This window comes from Schistocerca piceifrons, chromosome X (assembly GCF_021461385.2).
Source record: "Schistocerca piceifrons isolate TAMUIC-IGC-003096 chromosome X, iqSchPice1.1, whole genome shotgun sequence".
In the NCBI taxonomy this organism is placed as follows: domain Eukaryota; kingdom Metazoa; phylum Arthropoda; class Insecta; order Orthoptera; family Acrididae; genus Schistocerca; species Schistocerca piceifrons.
The window spans coordinates 332217027-332236450 of NC_060149.1; the positions used below are offsets into that span (position 1 = coordinate 332217027).

Sequence of the window (19424 nt, forward strand, 5' to 3'; positions counted from 1 at the left end):
AGAATCTGCACAAAAAATAGTGAAGAGCATTCCTTCGGCTGGAAAGGTTATGGTGACTGTCTTTTGGGATTCGCAAGGGATAATCCTCATCGACTATCTGGAAAAGGGTAAAACTATTACAGGTGCATATTATTCATCGTTATTGGACTGTTTGAAAACAGCTGCAAGAAAAATGCCGGCAAATGGACCGCAAAAAAGTCCTTTTCCATCACGACAATGCACCAGCACACACCTCAGCAGTTGTGGTCGCAAAATTAATGGAAATAGGATTCCAACTGGTTTCACATCCCCCCTATTCTCCAGACTTGGCTCCCTCGGACTACTATTTGTTCCTCAATTTGAAGAAATGGTTGGCAGGACAAAAATTTTATTCAAACAAGGAGGTGATGGCAGCAACTAATAGCTGTTTTGCAGACTTGGACAATTCCTATTACTCAGAAGGGATCAACAAATTAGAACAGCATTGATGAAGTGTATAAGTCTAAAAGGAGACTATGTCAAAAAATAAAAAAGGTATACCCCAAACACGTAAGTAGTTTTTATTTTCAAACGTCCCTTGCACACTGTCCCCCCATCTCTCTCCTTGACCTTAATGGTCTTGTCTGAACAGTTTGGCAGCAACACCTGTTCTCATCAGACAAAATTGTTTCTGGCCACTTCATCTCTCAACCACTTTCTCGAAGACCTTTTCAGCAGCAGGAACCCAATTCTTGACTAACCTTCCTCACTGTGTTAGAGAACTGATTAACATCTCCAGTTTCAAAAGACAGTTAGTGACATATCTACTGAAGCAACATTAATGACTGTCATTGTCCCTGTATGCACTCTTTACCCTATTAAACCCTAGGTTCCAACCAGATCATCTTATTTCCCAGTTTTCTTAGCTGCTGCAGTCTCTTAAATTTCCCTCCTCCAGAACTTGCTGTATCAGAAAAGTCTATTTTGGACACCTAAAAATTCTTTTTTTGTCTGGCATTATCACTATTTTGTATGTCTGTAAATTCTTTTTACATCTGCCCCTATTATTATTATTATTATTATTGGAGGCAGCAGTAGTAGAAGTACTGCAAGTATTAACTTTATTAGCTCTTAGTCAGTACTATTTATTCACATTGTCTCTAGGGACACTCAAATCATTTTATTACTGTCTGCCATATCAAATTATTGTTATATGTGAGGTAACTGTGATGTAAAAAGAGGTATTGGTGTGGTTGAAATTCTGGTCCATTGTAAGAGGGGATGTGAAGGTCCTAATCTGATATGGTTAATTAAATAAATAAATATGTTAGGCATGGAAAACTTTAACAAATGTTTATTGAAATTTAACAACCGTAACTGCCACTGATGAAGACCATGTCACATAACTTGGGCATTAGTACTTTAAAGATATTTTTGCAGAACAGTGTGGTGGTCATTTTCCATGTTCCTAATAATACTAGTATGATAATAAATCTTGTTTTTTATCATGCTTTGCATTTTTTTTTTTTAAATCTTGTCATAAAGGTGAACATTTCCTCATCACATCTTCTATTCTTGGCTTGTCCCACCTTATGTGCTGCCGTGTACATCTGTTACTGATGTGCAGCAATGCTACTCAGCCACTGCTGGAACACTGGTTGTGCATCATGTTTTGCTGTCCCTGTCCCTATTAACACACACAGTTAAACTGAATATCGAACTAGACTAATTTGGGACCATTATATTGAGTGAGCACTTGAAATTCCCTTTGAAAAATATGGTCCATTTTCCTAGACTGTCACATGAAATACACCATGAGCAATATTTGTTTGGATTGACTCCATCTTAATATTGCAATGGCTAAATTGCAGATATCTGTATGTCTTGTAAATTTGGTGCTCTGCAGCATGAGGAAACTGTAAATGTGTCATATTAATAATTATGTATTTAAATGTAAGCTGCTTGTAAATGATAGTTTATTTTATCTGACTAGTTTCGAGAATTCACCCACCGTTGGTGATATCTGTATTACAGAAGACAAATATTTCTTATAATATGTTGTTTTTAATATACAGTGTTTCATTAATATGTGGTCTTATGTGTTATTATAAAGTGACTTGCCATCTTTGTACGCTTTTTAGCATAGACTAAAGACCGTGTTTTGAAATAATCATATAATTATATGATTGGTATAGGCATATTTGTGTGTATATATATGCAACCAGCATAAGAAATTTTTACGAGAGTATGTGGTTGTCAGTGATAATTGCAATGCATACAAGATCATTATTTGTTATATACTGTACCATATACTGTATATAATGTCACTTATGATTTGTTGTATCTCCATTAACAGAACACAGAACTGTTGTATATGCTAACAATCTGCTGTTACTTTAAACAAACAGGCCTATCTTAGAAAATAAAATAAAAAAAAAGTCAAAAATTTATCTAGTTTTCATCAACATACAACACATTTCTTTGTTCTGTTAACAGGGAGAATACAAACTATAAGTAAAATTATAATGTCAATTAGTTTCATGTTCCTTGAATTGTATGTACAGTTAATTATAATGATGTGGAATGAATCATTTTACATTCACATTATACATTCATATATAAATATGGATACATGCTGACTGTTTACAATTTTTTAATACAATTCTGAGTTTATAGTTCCCACCCATCACGTTTTACAAATTACAAAAATATACAGTCCTGGAAATTGAAATAAGAACACCGTGAATTCATTGTCCCAGGAAGGGGAAACTTTATTGACACATTCCTGGGGTCAGATACACCACATGATCACACTGACAGAACCACAGGCACATGGACACAGGCAACAGAGCATGCACAATGTCGGCACTAGTACAGTGTATATCCACCTTTCGCAGCAATGCAGGCTGCTATTCTCCCATGGAGACGATCATAGAGATGCTGGATGTAGTCCTGTGGAACGGCTTGCCATGCCATTTCCACCTGGCGCCTCAGTTGGACCAGTGTTCGTGCTGGACGTGCAGACCACGTGAGACGACGCTTCATCCAGTCCCAAACATGCTCAATGGGGGACAGATCCGGAGATCTTGCTGGCCAGGGTAGTTGACTTACACCTTCTAGAGCACGTTGGGTGGCACGGGATACGTGGGGACGTGCATTGTCCTGTTGAAACAGCAAGTTCCCTTGTCGGTCTAGGAATGGTAGAACGATGGGTTCGATGACGGTTTGGATGTACCGTGCACTATTCAGTGTCCCCTCGACGATCACCAGTGGTGTACGGCCAGTGTAGGAGATCGCTCCCCACACCATGATGCTGGGTGTTGGCCCTGTGTGCCTCGGTCATATGCAGTCCTGATTGTGGCGCTCACCTGCACGGTGCCAAACACGCATACGACCATCACTGGCACCAAGGCAGAAGCGACTCTCATCGCTGAAGACGACACGTCTCCATTCGTCCCTCCATTCACGCCTGTCGCGACACCACTGGAGGCGGGCTGCACGATGTTGGGGCGTGAGCGGAAGACGGCCTAACGGTGTGCGGGACCGTAGCCCAGCTTCATGGAGACGGTTGCGAATGGTCCTCGCCGATACCCCAGGAGCAACAGTGTCCCTAATTTGCTGGGAAGTGGCGGTGCGGTCCCCTACGGCACTGCGTAGGATCCTACGGTCTTGGCGTGCATCCGTGCGTCGCTGCGGTCCGGTCCCAGGTCGACGGGAACGTGCACCTTCCGCCGACCACTGGCGACAACATCGATGTACTGTGGAGACCTCACGCCCCACGTGTTGAGCAATTCGGCGGTACGTCCACCCGGCCTCCCGCATGCCCACTATACGCCCTCGCTCAAAGTCCGTCAACTGCACATACGGTTCACGTCCACGCTGTCGCGGCATGCTACCAGTGTTAAAGACTGCCATGGAGCTCCGTATGCCACGGCAAACTGGCTGACACTGACGGCGGCGGTGCACAAATGCTGCGCAGCTAGCGCCATTCGACGGCCAACACCGCGGTTCCTGGTGTGTCCGCTGTGCCGTGCGTGTGATCATTGCTTGTACAGCCCTCTCGCAGTGTCCGGAGCAAGTATGGTGGGTCTGACACACCGGTGTCAATGTGTTCTTTTTTCCATTTCCAGGAGTGTAGATCATACAGAATAGGAATTGTCGAGGAGAAACATTTCCAGTTTATTTTCAAATTTAACTTTGCTGTCTGTCATTTTATATCAGTGGGTAAGTGATAAAAAATTTTGGTAGGAGCATTGTGCAGCCCTTTCTGTGCCAAAGACAACCTTAATGTGGAGTAATGAATGTCATTTTTTTCTGCTGGTTTTGTAATTGTGTACTTCATTGTTTCTTTTGAACTGCAGTGGATTATTTGCAACAAACTTCAAGGGGGTCTAAATATACTGTGAGGCAGTAGTCAAAATGCCTAACCCCTTTAACAGATATCACCAAGATGATTGTAAGTGAGCACCACATATTATTCGTACAGCACGTTTTTGAGGATGGAGACATTTTTTCTTAAAGATGAGTTATCCCAGAACACACATGACATTGAATGAAAATATGCAAAATTTGTCAACTTACTGATTTCTCTCTCCCCAACATTTTCAATTAATTTGAAGTGCCAACGTGGCTGTACTAATTTGTTTCAGCCTGTGGTATGTAACAAATAATGATCTATGCATGTACAACAGTTTCCACTGACAAGTACAGGTAAACATTCTAGTAAAAATTTTTTACACTGGTGCGCGAGCACCTACACACACACACACACACACACACACACACACACACACACACACTCACTTATTTCTGCCCTATATGGTGAGCGAACAGTGTCAATGCTTTGTTTCTCAGGAGATGGACGAAGTGGTGGGTGACAATTGGCATGGAGGGAGGCAGCTGGTTTGCCGGCTAGGAATGTGGGAGGGAAGAGTGGCAGGTATATGGTCTAGGCATGTAATGTATGATTCTGCCAGTGAGGAGTGGCACGCACTGAAGACCACATGCAGATGTGAATTGGGAGGGGGTGACAGGCTGGAGGAAGGGGAAACTATAAGGTGGAGGGTGCACCAATTCAGAAAAATATCCCTTTCCCTGGTTGAAACCCAGTTCCACATCCTGTTCCTTAAATGCAGTCTAAACCGTGTAATCCGCCACCGCTTCCCCCCACCCCCCTCCCTCTCCCCAGTGCCCTAGCAGTAAAAGTCTCTTCCTCTGGATCCCACCTCCCCTTTTGCATGACCTTCACCTTTTCAGATTCTGCCAGTCCCTATCCTTCATAAACCTAGTACTGCAAGAACGCCTCACCAGGGCACTGGCATCCCAGAATCACCTTTACTCCCTCCACAAGGTATTATTACTGTGCAGTCCTTACTAAATACACATCATCTTCGAAACAGAAACCATTGCACTCCAATTCCTGGAAGAACATTCCAGACACCATCTTCATAAATTGTCCAATTTATTGACATCCTACTGTCACCTTGGGGCACCACTATCCATCAATATTCATCTTACTCTCAGTGAACTCTCCCGTCAGCACCCATACCCTACCTAGCTTACCTCATGAATTTATCACATCCCCCAAAACTTGCTCCCAACACCAAAGCAAACAGAAAACATTGTTGTTAATCTTTCCACCAAAAATCTCAATCCCACAGAAGTTTCAGTCCTAGTCAAAGGCCTCACCTTTAACCCTACACCCATGTTTAACCATGTTTGACTTGTCATAGACCTACTCTCTTGCTCCAAATCCCACTTTGTTTCTATAAATTCTTCCAACCAAAGCCAACTTAATCCCAACATTGAAATGACCTTCAAACCATGACCCTCCTTCTCTCCCAGCTAACCACCTTCTGATCACCTCCCAGGAATTTCTTACCTCCAACTTGGTCCCACCATCCTTCCCCAGGTCCCTTCCCAAAAACACTAACATTTCAACAGAAGAAAGGACAGCTATATACCATCTGAAAACAGATCCAGACCTAATTATCCTGCTCTCAGACAAAAGTTCCATCACTGTCACAATGGTTTGCAGTCACAGCCTGACAGAAGGCCTCCATCAACTGTCTGGCTACTCCACCTACAAGCTCTGCCAGAATGATCCTGTCCCAGAAGTCCAACATAAACTCCAGTCCCTAATGAAGTCCATAGGCACTTCCCAGAACCTTTTCACCAAGTCCATCTCGTCTTCACCACATCAACATCCCGCACACACACCTGCTGTGTGCTCCCCGAAGTCCACAAACCCTATAATCATGGATGCCAAATTGTAATTGCCCATTGTGCTCCCACTGAAAGAATTTCCACTGTTTTTGACTAACATCTACAACCAATTGGCCAAAACCTAGCCTCCCCCATCAGACACTAACCACTTCTTCGCCTACTTTCAACCATCCTCACCCCTTTATATCCCAGATTCATACTCATCACTTGTGATGTCACCTCCCTAAACACTAACATCCATTATGCCAGTGGCCTTGCCACTCTGACACTACCTGTCCCATTGCCCTTCAGATTCAAAACCGACCACTTCATTCCTTTTATACATTACCGGCTATATCTTGTCTGACAACTACTTTTCCTAGGAAGGGAGAGTTTGCAAACAAATCTGCTGCACAGCCATGGGCACCCACATGGCACCTTTCTTTGCCAACCTGTTGATGGGCCATTTACAAGAAGCCTTCCTAGCCTCCCAAAACTCCCATCCCCTAGTCCGGTTCAAATTCATTGATGATATCTCCGTGATCTGGACTCAGGCCCAATACACCCTATCCACATTCCTTCACAACCTCAACACCATTCATTCCAACCACTTAACCTGCTCCTCTACCCAACATGCAACATTCCTGGACATTGACCTCCAGCTCTTTGATGACTCCATCCACCCTTGCCCACATTAAACCAACCGAACTATCAACAGTACCTGCGTTTCGACAGCTGCCGTCCTTTCCACACAAAAAAATGCCTGCCGTACAGCCTTGCCAGTCATGGACAACATATCTGCAGTGACAAGAACACCCTTTCCCAGTGTGCTGAAGGTCTGAAGATGATATTCATAGACAGACAATACCATCAAATCTAGTCCATAAACAGATTACGTATACCATATCCTCACACATCTTAACCCTCCATCACCCCCAAGAGTCTGCTACAAAGGAGTGCCCCCTTTGTCACCCATTGTCACCCTGGACTGGAACAACTGAACCATATCCTTCACTAGGTCATTGATGATCTCACATCCTGCCCTGAAATGAGGGACAACCTACCCAAGATCTTCCCACCTCTCTTAAAGTTGTGTTCGATCACCCACCCAACCTACACAACATCCCAGTCCATCCATATGCCACTCTCACTCCCAAATCCTTCCCACAGGGTTCATATCCCTGTGACAGACCAAAGTGCAAGACCTGCCCAGTCCAGCACATCCTACTCCAGTCGTGTCGAAAGTTTATCCTACCCCGTCAGAGGCTGTACCACCTGTGAAAGCAGCCATGTCATTTACCAACTCTGCTGTAAACACTGCATAGTTTTTTATGTCAATATGACCATCAACTAGCTGTCCACCAGGATGAATGGCCACTGCCAAGCTCCTACCAAGAACAAAGTTGACCACCTGATGGCACAACATGCAGCTGAGCACAAAATGCACAGTTTCAATGGGCTTCACAACCTGAGCCTTCTGGATCCTTCCCTCTACCACCAATTTCTCTGAACTACACAGAGTACCATAATCATCCTGGTGTCAATCTCAGATAACCCATTGTCCTCGCACCCTCCGTCTAACTGTTTCCTCTTTCTCCATCCTGTCACTCCCCCATGGGTTCGAGGCTTAGAATAGGCCCGAGGTATTCCTATCTGTCGTAAGAGGTCACTAAAATGAGTCTCCTACTTTTTGGGCTTCTGTATTATGGTGTCCTTTTAGGCTTTGACTTCCACATTTCCAAAAATTTTTCAGAAGTGCAGGCCATTTGGGAAGGACGCCTTATGTGGTGCGTCATATATCTGTCGTGCACTAAGACCTTCTGCACCTATTGTTGTTCTGCAACTCCACCCATAATCAAGCCATTTGGGCAAGGCATGATAGCCAGTCCATCGTGCTGGTGGGGTTTGTCAGGTACTCTTATTGTTTGTAGCCCCCTGACAACACAAGGATTGCAGTGCTGATGCCCAAGTTGCAAATTTCCCACGTATGCCAAGGAATAGATGGCCATCTTTTTGGGACATCAGAACTCTTTGCAATGGCCATCGCAACAGGTGGCCTACGCTGTGGCTGGGAGGTGCCCATGGGGAGAGCATCTGATCGGAGTGGGTGGCATAAGGACGGATGACTGACAGTTAGGCAGGCTAAGTCATCTTTTGCTGGTGGCTGAATGGTCCCAGTAGTCTCTAAGAAGGAAAGGCTAGAGTTCAGTGCTCAGAAGTGTGATCCCAAATTGTTCCCCTCACTACCTACACCATGAGAGGAATGTGGGTCTGCAGATAAAAGAACACCACATTTGCCTTAGTATTTAGTCTACAGCAAAACAGGTGGGGACTCATTTCTGTCTACAAAGCCTCTGTTTTTTGTTGAAAACCTGCAGGATAAGTTTGGGGAAGTGGCTGTGTCTCCAAAATGAGAAATGGGCCAGCCCTGATCCAGACAACACCTCCAGCCCAGTCACAGGTGTTGTTTGCCTGTGACAAGCTGCATGATATTCCTGTTTCAGTCACTCCCCATAAAAGCCTAAACATTGTCCAGGGGATTATTTTCCATCAAGACCTCCTGTTGCAGTCCGACGATGAGCTACGTGCCAATTTAGAACGACTGGGTGTTCACTTCGTCCGGCGCACCTGTAGGGCACTGAAAGATAATAGGGTTGCTACCGGTGCCTTCATCTTGGCTTTTGAGGGTGATTCGTTTCCTGAAAAGGTCAAAATGGTGGTATACCAGTGTGATGTAAACCCATACAGCCCTCCCCTTATGTCGTGCTTTAGTGCTGGAAATTTAGGCACATGTCTTTCCGGTGCAATTCCAGCACTGTAGACATCCATTGCGTCTGAATACTCCATGTTCTCCTCCTCCCAACTGTGTCAACTATGGAGACCACCACTCCCCCTGCTCGTTGGACTGCACTGTTCTTCAGAAGGAGAGGAAAATTATGGAATACAATTACCAAGAGGCTAAAAAGAACTATGACAGGCTGCACTCTGTTTGACTGGTTTCCACCTATGCCGCAGGCAAAGACGACGTCGCCCCTGCTGTCAATGGTAGTCCCTTCTTCTATCCCTCCTACAGTGGACCCTCAGGGCCTCCCAACTATATCTCCCCCCACACACCCCCACCCTCCATTTGGTGGCTGGGGGCTCCTCTTCTTCTGTAGCTTCCAAAGCACCTACTTTGGGAGCAGTGCCCCACCAAACAGCAGGGGCACTGGTCCCCACCTCCCAGCCGGAAAAGGAACAGCCTCCTCCGGCTCCTCTCGCATGGAAGGGGTCCTTTGGGACTCTCCCCTTCTAAGGTCTCCACCTATGCAGAAGTGGACACCAGCCAGTGGCTGAAGGAACCATGAGCTCCTGGTCAAATGACTTCACTCTCTTCATCTGCACCTGAAGCCACTTCAGGGTAGCCCTCCCAGCTAGCCCCAAAAGAGCACTGAGAGGGCAAACCGATGAAGAAAAAAAATGGTTGAGAAGCAAGAAACTCCAGTGGCCTCCACACCACCACTCCCTATAAGTTTCACATCTGAGGATGAGATGGAGATTCTAGCATCCCCTGGGGACCTAGACCTCGCAGACACCTCAGCTGCAATGAAAATGAATACAAGCACTCAACTAGTGGCAGCAGGTACCCCTGAGGTGTAACCAGCTTCCTTGGCCCATTCATGCCCTCTCAGACTACAGGAAGCATCGTCCTCCAGTAGAGTTGCAGTGATCTCCTCCCCCAACCCCCCTCCCTCCTGGCTGTGTTATGATAACTCTTAAGCATTACACCTGCTTTTTGCATTGCCCTTCAGGAAACCTGTTTTCCAGCAATGCAGACCCTCGCCCTTTGTGGCTGCCAGGAGTATTACAAAAATCATAATGACTGTAACAGGATGTCAGGTAGAATATGTATATATATGTCCTTACCTATAGTGAATGTGTGCCCTTTCAAATCCTTTAGCAACTGTGGCTGTCAGGGTGAAGGCAATGTAGGAAATTACCATCTGCCATATCTACCGTCCTCCAGGTGAAGTACCACAGCATGCATTGGCTGCACTAATTTCTCAGCTCACCCCACCTTTTCTACTTCTGGGTGATTTTAATGTCCATAACCTTTTGTGGTGTGGATCAAGATTACTGGCCATGGTAAAGAGGTCGAGAATCTACTAACTCAGCTCGACTTTCTGCCTCCTAAATACAGGTGCCCCCACTCATTTCAGTGTGGCACATGGCACATACTCAGCCATTGATCTCTCAATTTGCAGTCCAGACCTTCTACTGTCTATCCACTGGAGAGCTCATAATGACTAGTGTTGTAGTGACCATTTTCCATTCTTCCTGTCCCTCTCCCGGTGTCACTCAGCTGGACATTTGCCCAGGTGGACTTGTATCAAGGGTGACTGAGATGCTTTCACGTCTGCTACCACTGTTGGATCTCCATTGCTAGATAACATTGATGTGGTGATCCTGATCCACGGTGTTACTACAACCATTGTTTATGCAGCTGAGTTGGCAGTCCCTTGTTCCTCAGGTCACCCCTGGTGGAAATAGCTGCAGCCATAATGGAGTGTACATGGGCCCTAAAATGTCATAAGTGGCACCCATCAGTGGAATACCTCATTGCCTTCAGATGGTTCTGTGACAGGGTCTGTCAGCTAACCAAAAGATGGAAGCAGGAGTATTGGAACACAAACCTATCTTTCACAGGTTTGGACTAAGCTCAGACGCCTTTACAGATGTCAGACCCCTGCAGGTATACTTGGGATTTCCACACATGGAGCTGTATATACTGACCCAGATGCAATCGCAGTGTGTTTTGCTGAGCATTATGCTTGAACCTCTGCATCTGAGAATTACAACCGTACCTTTCATCCCCTAAAACAGCGGGTGGAATAACAACACCTATCTTTTACTACACACCACATTGAGCCGTATAATGCACTTCCAGATTGTCTTGACACAACCCCTGGGCCAGACTGCATCCATCCCCAAATCATCAAACATCTGTCATCGGATTACCAGCACCACCTCTCTCCTCTCCGTCTTCAACCACATCTGGAGCGAAGGTCAATTCCTGTCACAGTGGCAAGAAAATATCATCATTCCAGTGTCAAAACCCAGTAAGAACTCACTCAATTAGCCTCACCAACATTCTGTGCAAGCTGTTCGAATGTATGGTGAGCTGGCAGTTTTCACCAAGGTTGCTCTACCACTGGATGGCCTTTTCCTGCCGTCACCACCTTTTTGCCATCATTTTTGACCTGACGAAAGCCTATGACACCACTTGGTGACACCACATCCTTGCTACATTGCACGAGTGGGGTCTACGGGGCCCAATCCCGATTTTTATACAGAACTATTTGTCGCTCTGCACCTTCAGAGTTCCAGTCAACGCTTCACACTGTTCCCCCTATATCCAAGAGAATGGGGTCCTGCAGGGTTCTGTACTGAGCGTCCCATTCTTTTTAGTGGCCATTAATGGTCTCACAGCAGCTGTGGGGTCCTCAGTATCACCCTTCTTATATGCTGATGACTTTTGTATTTCCTTTTTGCTCATCTACTATTGATGTAGCTGAACATAACCTGCAAGAAGCTATATGAAAGGCACAGTCGTGGGCCCTCGCTAACGACTTTCAGTTTTCGGCCACCAAGACTTGCGTCATGCACTTCAATTGGCATCATACCATTCACTCGCACCTACGACTTTATGTTGATGACCATCTTCTTAATGTAGTGGACTCTTATCGCCTTGTAGGACTGGTTTTCGACACCTGCTTAACCTGGCTTCCCTATCTTTATCAGCTTAAGCAAAAGTGCTGGCAGCATCCTTAACATTCTTCTATGCCTGAGTCACACTGACAGGGGTTCAGATCGCCCTACCTGTTACAGCTGTACAAAGCCCTTGTACGGTCCCATCTTGATTATGGGAGCCTGGCGTATGGTTCAGCATTGCCCTCAGCACTGCGAACGCTGGATCGTATACACCACTGTGGAGTTCGTGTTTGAAGGTTTCTGAACATCCCCTGTAAAAAGCCTACTTCTCTAAGCTGATGTTCCTCCCTTGCGGATCATGTGACGACGACTACTTGCCTATTATACTGCACATATTCGCAGCTCATCTAAACATCCAAGTTACTATCTCCTTTTGCCTAATGTGACTATCCATCTCCCACAACAGAGGCCCAGATTAGGGATTACAGCTGCATTCTGTGTCTGGTCCCTTCTCACTGAACTCGAGTCTTTCCCTCTACCATCTCTCCTCCAGGTCCATCCTTGTACACTTCCATGGTGTCTACCTCGACCACAGCTTTATCTGGACCTATCGCGCATGCCAAAGGGCTTGGGTCGCTCTGCAGCCCTCCACTGCCTGTTTCTCTCTATTCCTGATATGTCCAGGATTCAGAGGTAGTTTACATGGATGGCTTGATGATTGATGGTCATGTTGGGTTCACATACGCGCATGGAGAAAATACTGAACAGTGCTCCTTGTCAGATGGCTGCAGTGCTTTCACAGCAGAGCTGGTAGGTACCTCTCATACTCTTGAGCATATCTGTTCCTGTGCTGGGGAGTCTTTCCTCATTTGTAGAGACTCCTTGAGCATCTTACAAGCTCTTGAGCAGTTTTTTCCTTGCCACACTTTTGTAATGGCCGTCCAAGAGTCCGTTTACATCCTCAAACAACTTGGACAGTCGGTCTTTGTATGGACCTTGGGACATGTCAGAATCCGATGAAATGAAATGAACTTGCTGAAAGGCTAGCTAAAGAGGCTACTCATAAACCAAGTCTTGAGATCAGCACACTGGAATCTGATCTTCGATCGGTATTACGCCGCAAAGTTTTTGGGCTCTGGAATACAGAATGGCACTTCCTGACTTTGCCGAATGAGTTATGTATGGTGAAGGAGATAACAAATGTTTGGAGGTCCTACATGCAAACCTCTAGCAAGGACTCCATTGTCACTTGCTGGCTCAGCATCGGCCATATGCGGTTGACTTATGGTCACTTCCTATGTTGCAAGGACCCACCTCAGTGTCACTGTGGTTCACACTTGACAGTGTTCCAAATCTTGTTGGACTGTCTGAATTTAGACCCCCTAATGCAGACTTTTAACCGTCCTGATGCACTACCTGCTGTGTTAAGTGACAACGCCTCAATGCCTGATCTTGTTTTAAGGTTTATTCAAGAGGGGGGTTTTATCACTCAATCTAAGGGTGGGTGTCTGGCCTTCTCTTCCAGGCCTTCACCCTAGCTGCCTTCTAACTCTTCCTTGCCCCCTCTGGTCCTTTCTATTCTACTTCGTGTTCATCTTTTCACCATCTGTGTTTCTCTTGACTTGTGATTTTAGGCTGGGGATTTTAGTTTGTTGCAGAGTGTCTGGCTCGTCCTTTTTTATTCTTACGAGCAGCAAGCCCAGGCAGTCTGCTATATTGGTTTAACACCTTCTACTGCGTTTTTCCTTATAGTTAATATTTTCGGTTTTGGTTTGCCACTTTCATTTTCTCCTTCAATGTGGTTACACACTTAGTTTTACACATTTTATTCCTTCCCTACATACTCTTAAAACACTATATACTATCAATAACATGGTGTAACAAATAGTTGTTTCCTGAAATACAGATATCGATGACGATAGGCAGAGGCCCAAAACTAGTCTGATAAAATAAACTACCATCTAAAATCAGCTTATATCAAAATGCATAATTATTAATATGGCGTATCTCTGTGTGCACACATGCCAGTGAAATTCATCATTAGTAACCCCCACCCAGTTTGAAAATAGTAGTGAAGTCCTGTGTAGCCACAAGATTTTTTGACTATGTGAGGAATGGGATAAAATGTCTGAACGGCAGGAAAGAAAATTTTAACCATAACTACTTTTACTGAACACTTCCTTCTGTTACCAATAGGCCAAGGAGGGAGGGGGACAGTGTGTGCATGCTTGTCATTAAGCATATTCAAGTTAATTTCATTTGACTGTGTGTGTGTGTTTTTTTTTTTTTTTTTTTTTTTTTTTTTTTTTTTTTTTTTTTTTTTTTTTTTTGGCTGATATTTCTGTTCAGTGCTACCATCTTTACAGACATACAGTATGTTATAAGAAAATGTGTCCCACTCTTATCTTTTCGTTTCTATTTCGAGCAGTCACTCGGTGTCATTGCCACTACTGTTCTGAAGTTTCTCAGTATTCTCATACCAAGAGTTGCTGCTATACATCACGCTAAATGAGCACTTCTGTAACCACCACCCTGCTCAACCAGCTGAACTGCCAATTACTCATAGTGAAGTGGTAAGACACTATATTTGCATTTGGAAGGACTGTGGTTCAAATCCTTGTTTGACCATCCAGATTAGGTTTTCTGTGGTTACTCAAAAGTGTTTATGGCAAGTTCCAATGTGTTCCTTTGAAAAAGTCACAGATGATTTCTTTTCCCATCCTCTCCCAGTCTGAGCATGTGCTCCATCGCTATGACATTGACATTGATGGGACATTAAACTCTAAACGTCATTTTTTTTTTTTTTTTTCTGATGAGCATCTGCCTGAATAGTGGATAAAATCAAGCATTTTGTTGCTTACTGTCTAACTTCGGTTATTGATTTCTAAAGATTGATCAATTAATTGTTCAAATCAATAATGCTAGTCTTTTATGTCTTGCAGTTGTAAATATTTGATTCACAAATCTGTGAAATTGTAAGATGCAATGTGCCACTTTCAACAACAGAACTGAACAGAGGGAGATGCATAACCTCTTCAGTCACATAGGGGATTATCGACACACTATGTTCAGATAAGCAGTTAAGTCACCAACTGGACAGTTTTGAATACATTGGCAATTAACTGAGTTGTTTAATGGCTATGTCAATTAAGAGATATGAATAAGTCTGTCATACATGAAATAGCTAGACTGTCCAGATGTCAAAATGAATTGATAAAAAATAGGTACTTACCATACTTATGAGCTTAAAGTGTCATATATCAATGTGATATTTGAAATACTTACTCATTCTTCATGTTGTTAAGGTTATTAAGGATGTATGAAAACCAGAGATTACTTTCATTCAGTATCCAGTTAAAGCATCAGCACTTGAAAAGCAAACAGTATGGTAGCACAATGGAAGGCACTCCACATGCAAAGTAACAATGTAAATACTATCATACTGCCAGCAGAGGCAATGCAGTGGTCATGTTGTGTGCTTTCATATACTATGGGAAATTAAAACTTTGCTGGAAGATCCACCATACAAGGAACTTGCCCAGTATGTGGTCTCACCTGCTATGTAGAAGAAAATTGGTTCTCTGCAGAACTCAGACTTGCCTAACAATAGTATTAAACAGCTACACAAGGAAGGAATTGCCTCATGTCCAAAAGTAAACACTGTTAGCTCACCAACCTAGGGACTAGGCAAGTATTTGATGAAATCACTTAAAACTTTAGTAAGACAATATGCCCATCATATTAAGAAGTCATACATGTTCATAAGATTGCTGGGCAATGACAATCTGTTGGTGAGCTTTGATGTGATGTCATCATTCAGCCACTTGCTTCTGAAAGATTTGCATTACAGAGAGATCATTCTGAGCCCCAGATGGTGAGAGTTTTTCAACATGCACCGTGTCTAATCAGTGATGGCCTAGAAAACAACCACAGAGGTTATTACCTGAGATCTGCTTTGGACTATTACTGGCTATGACAACTAACTTTGCAAGGACTTAGGTGTGGTCTCTTTCTTCCCACTCCCTCTTTCTATCTAGTATGCCCTCTCTCCAGCGCTGCCAATACAGAGATAACTCAGCTACTTCGTCATAACTTGATAATAGTGACTCTCATCAAAATGTCACACTGTTTTGAAAAGCTTACTTGGCACTAAACATAATTATTGAGTTAGGATTAGTTCCGCATAGTGAGAATCATTGCATTACCTTTACGGTGAGTCAACTCTCAGTGTTTCTGTAAGCTATCTGTCAAAGAAAAATTCAGAAATGCAGTAGAAAATAAGGAAATAAAATTATGTCTCCCTTTACAATTTCTTCTAATCTGAATATCAAACTTCTTACTACTTCAGGAACATAAGAATGGGGTGCTGCATGTTACATACTAATGCTTTCTCTTTGATGGACGGTTATGATAAATTTCTCTCCTTACAGGCTGCAGTGCTTGTACTGTGAAAAGTATTTTAAAAAACGTGAATCATTAAAGGAGCATATGCGCAAAAAGCAACACAAAAGCATAAACCCAGACAATAAGTGTTATGACAAATTTTACGTTGTAAATTACTTGGAACTTGGCAGGAATTGGCGCGACATACAGGTGAATATTGAATTTGTTTTTGTTATTGACATTACTATGTAACATTTACTGGCTTTACTGATTTGTGAAATCAAAAGTTTTGTTAATATGTTATCTTTTCACATTTACAGGCAGAAAAAGATTCCTCCAGTAGTTACAGTGAGAGTGACAGTGAAGAAGAAAAAATAGAAACTGAAAAGATGGCTTCTGGAATGCCATTTGATGCAACTGGTACTGTTACATGCCTGTTTTGCAATGAAATAAGTGCATCATTTGAAGATGCCTTAGAACATATGGATTCAGCTCATGAATTTGATTACAGTCAGATTGTTGAAGACAACCACTTATCATTTTATGAACAGGTTTGCATTTATTTCTTTGTTGTTGTTGTACTGTTGTAGGTGTATGTGTGTGCATGTGCACGTGCTCGTGCGTGCGTACATGTGTGTGTGTGCATGCGCTTACCGTGTGTAAAGTTGAATTCCTGTGATTTATTGTTTGATTGTATGTGATGAAATTTTTGGTGTTCCTGAGATTTGTAAACTTGCTGACAAATGTAGAATATAATGGTGATGATATGTTGATGTTTTGGCCATTATGAACTTGTGGGCATGTGGTAGAGGTATGAATATATACATGATTTGACTACTGTATCTGTTATTTGTGGCTGAATGCAGAGTTTAAATTTTTGTGAAGAACAATTGTAATGTACCAAACTAGCTGATATGTAAATTACATAAATGCAAACTGGATCTCACTGGGATGTTGTGTCTAATTCCATTATTTTAGTTGAGCCACTCATCTTTAGGTGCTTTTATGGATGAAATGTTTCTTTCATCCAAAATGAATATTTCACTTTTCTGTGAGGCATGTGCTATTTTGAAACATCCTTGTTGATTAAACATTGTGCCAAACCAGGACTTGGTCTTGAAACTCAACTGAACATCCTGGCATGACTGACGACTTCCCTTTGAAGCTTCACTTTTACGTGATCTTCCCTACTTTCCAAACTTCGCATAAGCTCTCCTGCATACCTTGCTGGACAAATGTGCAAGCTTAATATTTGCCTTTAGATCTTAGAATTCTTAATTGTATTAAATGTATTTTCCGACATTAATGTGAGATAACCATAACCACCCACTATTTGGAGCTGTCTTAAATATTGTAGCAATAAATATATACAAGTTTTTAGAGAAATTTGTCATGGAAGAAAGAATTATTGCCCTTATATACTCTGTAGCAATGGAGGTTAGGGTGGAAAGAAATGCCAGTATAAAATTTAAATTGAAAATTTAAAAGAAATGTTAACAGAAAAACCTCTAAAATTAAATAATACTTAAATAAAAAAATAAAAAATGCAAAACTCAAAATTAAAAAACAATACGTATTGTTGCTTTAAGTTTAATATAAGTAGTAATATTTTTATTCAAGCATCGTTGTGTTGGGAGGCCATTAAGCAAATTTAAAAAAAGCAGCTAACAGCAGCTATCCTTTCTAGAACTGCATACTTTCATTCCTCAACGTATCCAAAGAACCTATCACTTAGGGTCAAAACTGTGATTGAACTTGTGTTCCGCAAGATGCAAACTGTGTGGTGGGGGGGACTAAATTCAATAAAAATTACAATTGGTGCTTTTCATGTTGCAAATAAATTTTAAGGTTTCGGAAGGGTTGGTCCAATGGTAACATTGTTGTTATTAAAAGATTGGAATGAGTGGACCCCACAGAGATCAATTGGAAGAAGGCCAACACCTGAAAAAGGCATTTGTAGAATTTGATGACAAATCAATTTTAGGGAGTTCTAAAGATGAAAGTGAATGGATACCAATACAGCCACAAAGTCTGATGTTTCAGGGTCTTGGAGAGTTTGGCAGCACTGAAAGAATAATGTTTCCATAATTTTAATTTGGGCTGTTACTGTCCCTAAGTTGCATGGGACCTCTGTAGAAAAAGGTGTCATTTATTTAGGCAAAAGTACTTTTGCAACAGACCAAGCTTATGTAGCCTTAAGTCATGTAAAAATCTTCCAAGGTGTTGCTATTTGTGAACATAATCACAGAAAGCTGTTGAATAATACTCATGGCAGATCGACTTCAGCAGAACTGGAAAGACTGATAAGCAGTACTTCCGTACTTTAATTTTGTACTAAGTGTCGTACTTTATTACTTAAAAATATTTTTACATTAAAATACTTTGCAGGTCTCACTTGTAACTGAAATGCATTAAACACTATAGTCATTTTTTACCATTGCCACTTACTTGATTTATGTGCTTCTTTTTTTAGTTCACACATATATTCATTGACACTGTTTCAGTATATATTTAGCTAATTTAGGCAACATAAGCAGTAAGCAATGGTGATAATTCTAAATAAAGCCAGAAGAAAGTAGGCTGATGTTGTGCTCCCTTGCTGGAGGCTGTCTAAACCATTACAGCAAAATCATTTGATTTAGTACTGAGTCGTAGACCTCAAAAAGAACTACAGAAAATTCTGTGAGAGGTTATATTTATCTTTTACAGCTGACTCACATTCGCCCCCCTCCTGCTATGTAGCTGCTGAAATGAGTGACTTCAAAAGACAAAACTCATCATTGTTGGTTGACTGTAAAAGATAAACATATGTTTTTGTGGACATTTATTTAGGTCTTTTTGAGCTCTACTACAGGGTGGCGCATGAAATGTGTTACCATTTTGTTTTTGACTATAAACTTTATTGTCAATACAATCTGAAAGGAACATATACTACAATGAAGAGCCATCCACGGTTATTTGTTCTAACTCAGCACATGCACAACATGACCACCAATTCATTTCCTAACTTCCTTCAAATGAACACTGAAGTTAGTGATTACCCTACGGCACATGTCTTCTGTAATTTTGCTGCAAGCTTGAAGAATAAGTCTTCTGAGCTCCATTAAATCACGTGCACGTTTCGGTAAATTTTTTTCCTTTAGGTACCCCCAAAGAAAAAAGTCACATGGATTGAGGTCTGGACTATT

General features: G+C 42.5%; 1 protein-coding gene across 2 annotated transcripts in view; it reads left to right on the forward strand.

Annotated features, from left to right (window-relative positions):
* The window catches only part of LOC124721807 (zinc finger protein 277), a 134656-nt gene that overhangs the window by 54961 nt on the left and 60271 nt on the right, over positions 1-19424 (forward strand). For both annotated transcript variants that reach the window (XM_047246928.1, XM_047246927.1), the window contains exons 5-6: positions 16284-16446; positions 16557-16787. In XM_047246928.1, the coding sequence (XP_047102884.1) occupies positions 16284-16446; positions 16557-16787 (394 nt within the window). The remainder of the gene's footprint in view (positions 1-16283; positions 16447-16556; positions 16788-19424) is intronic.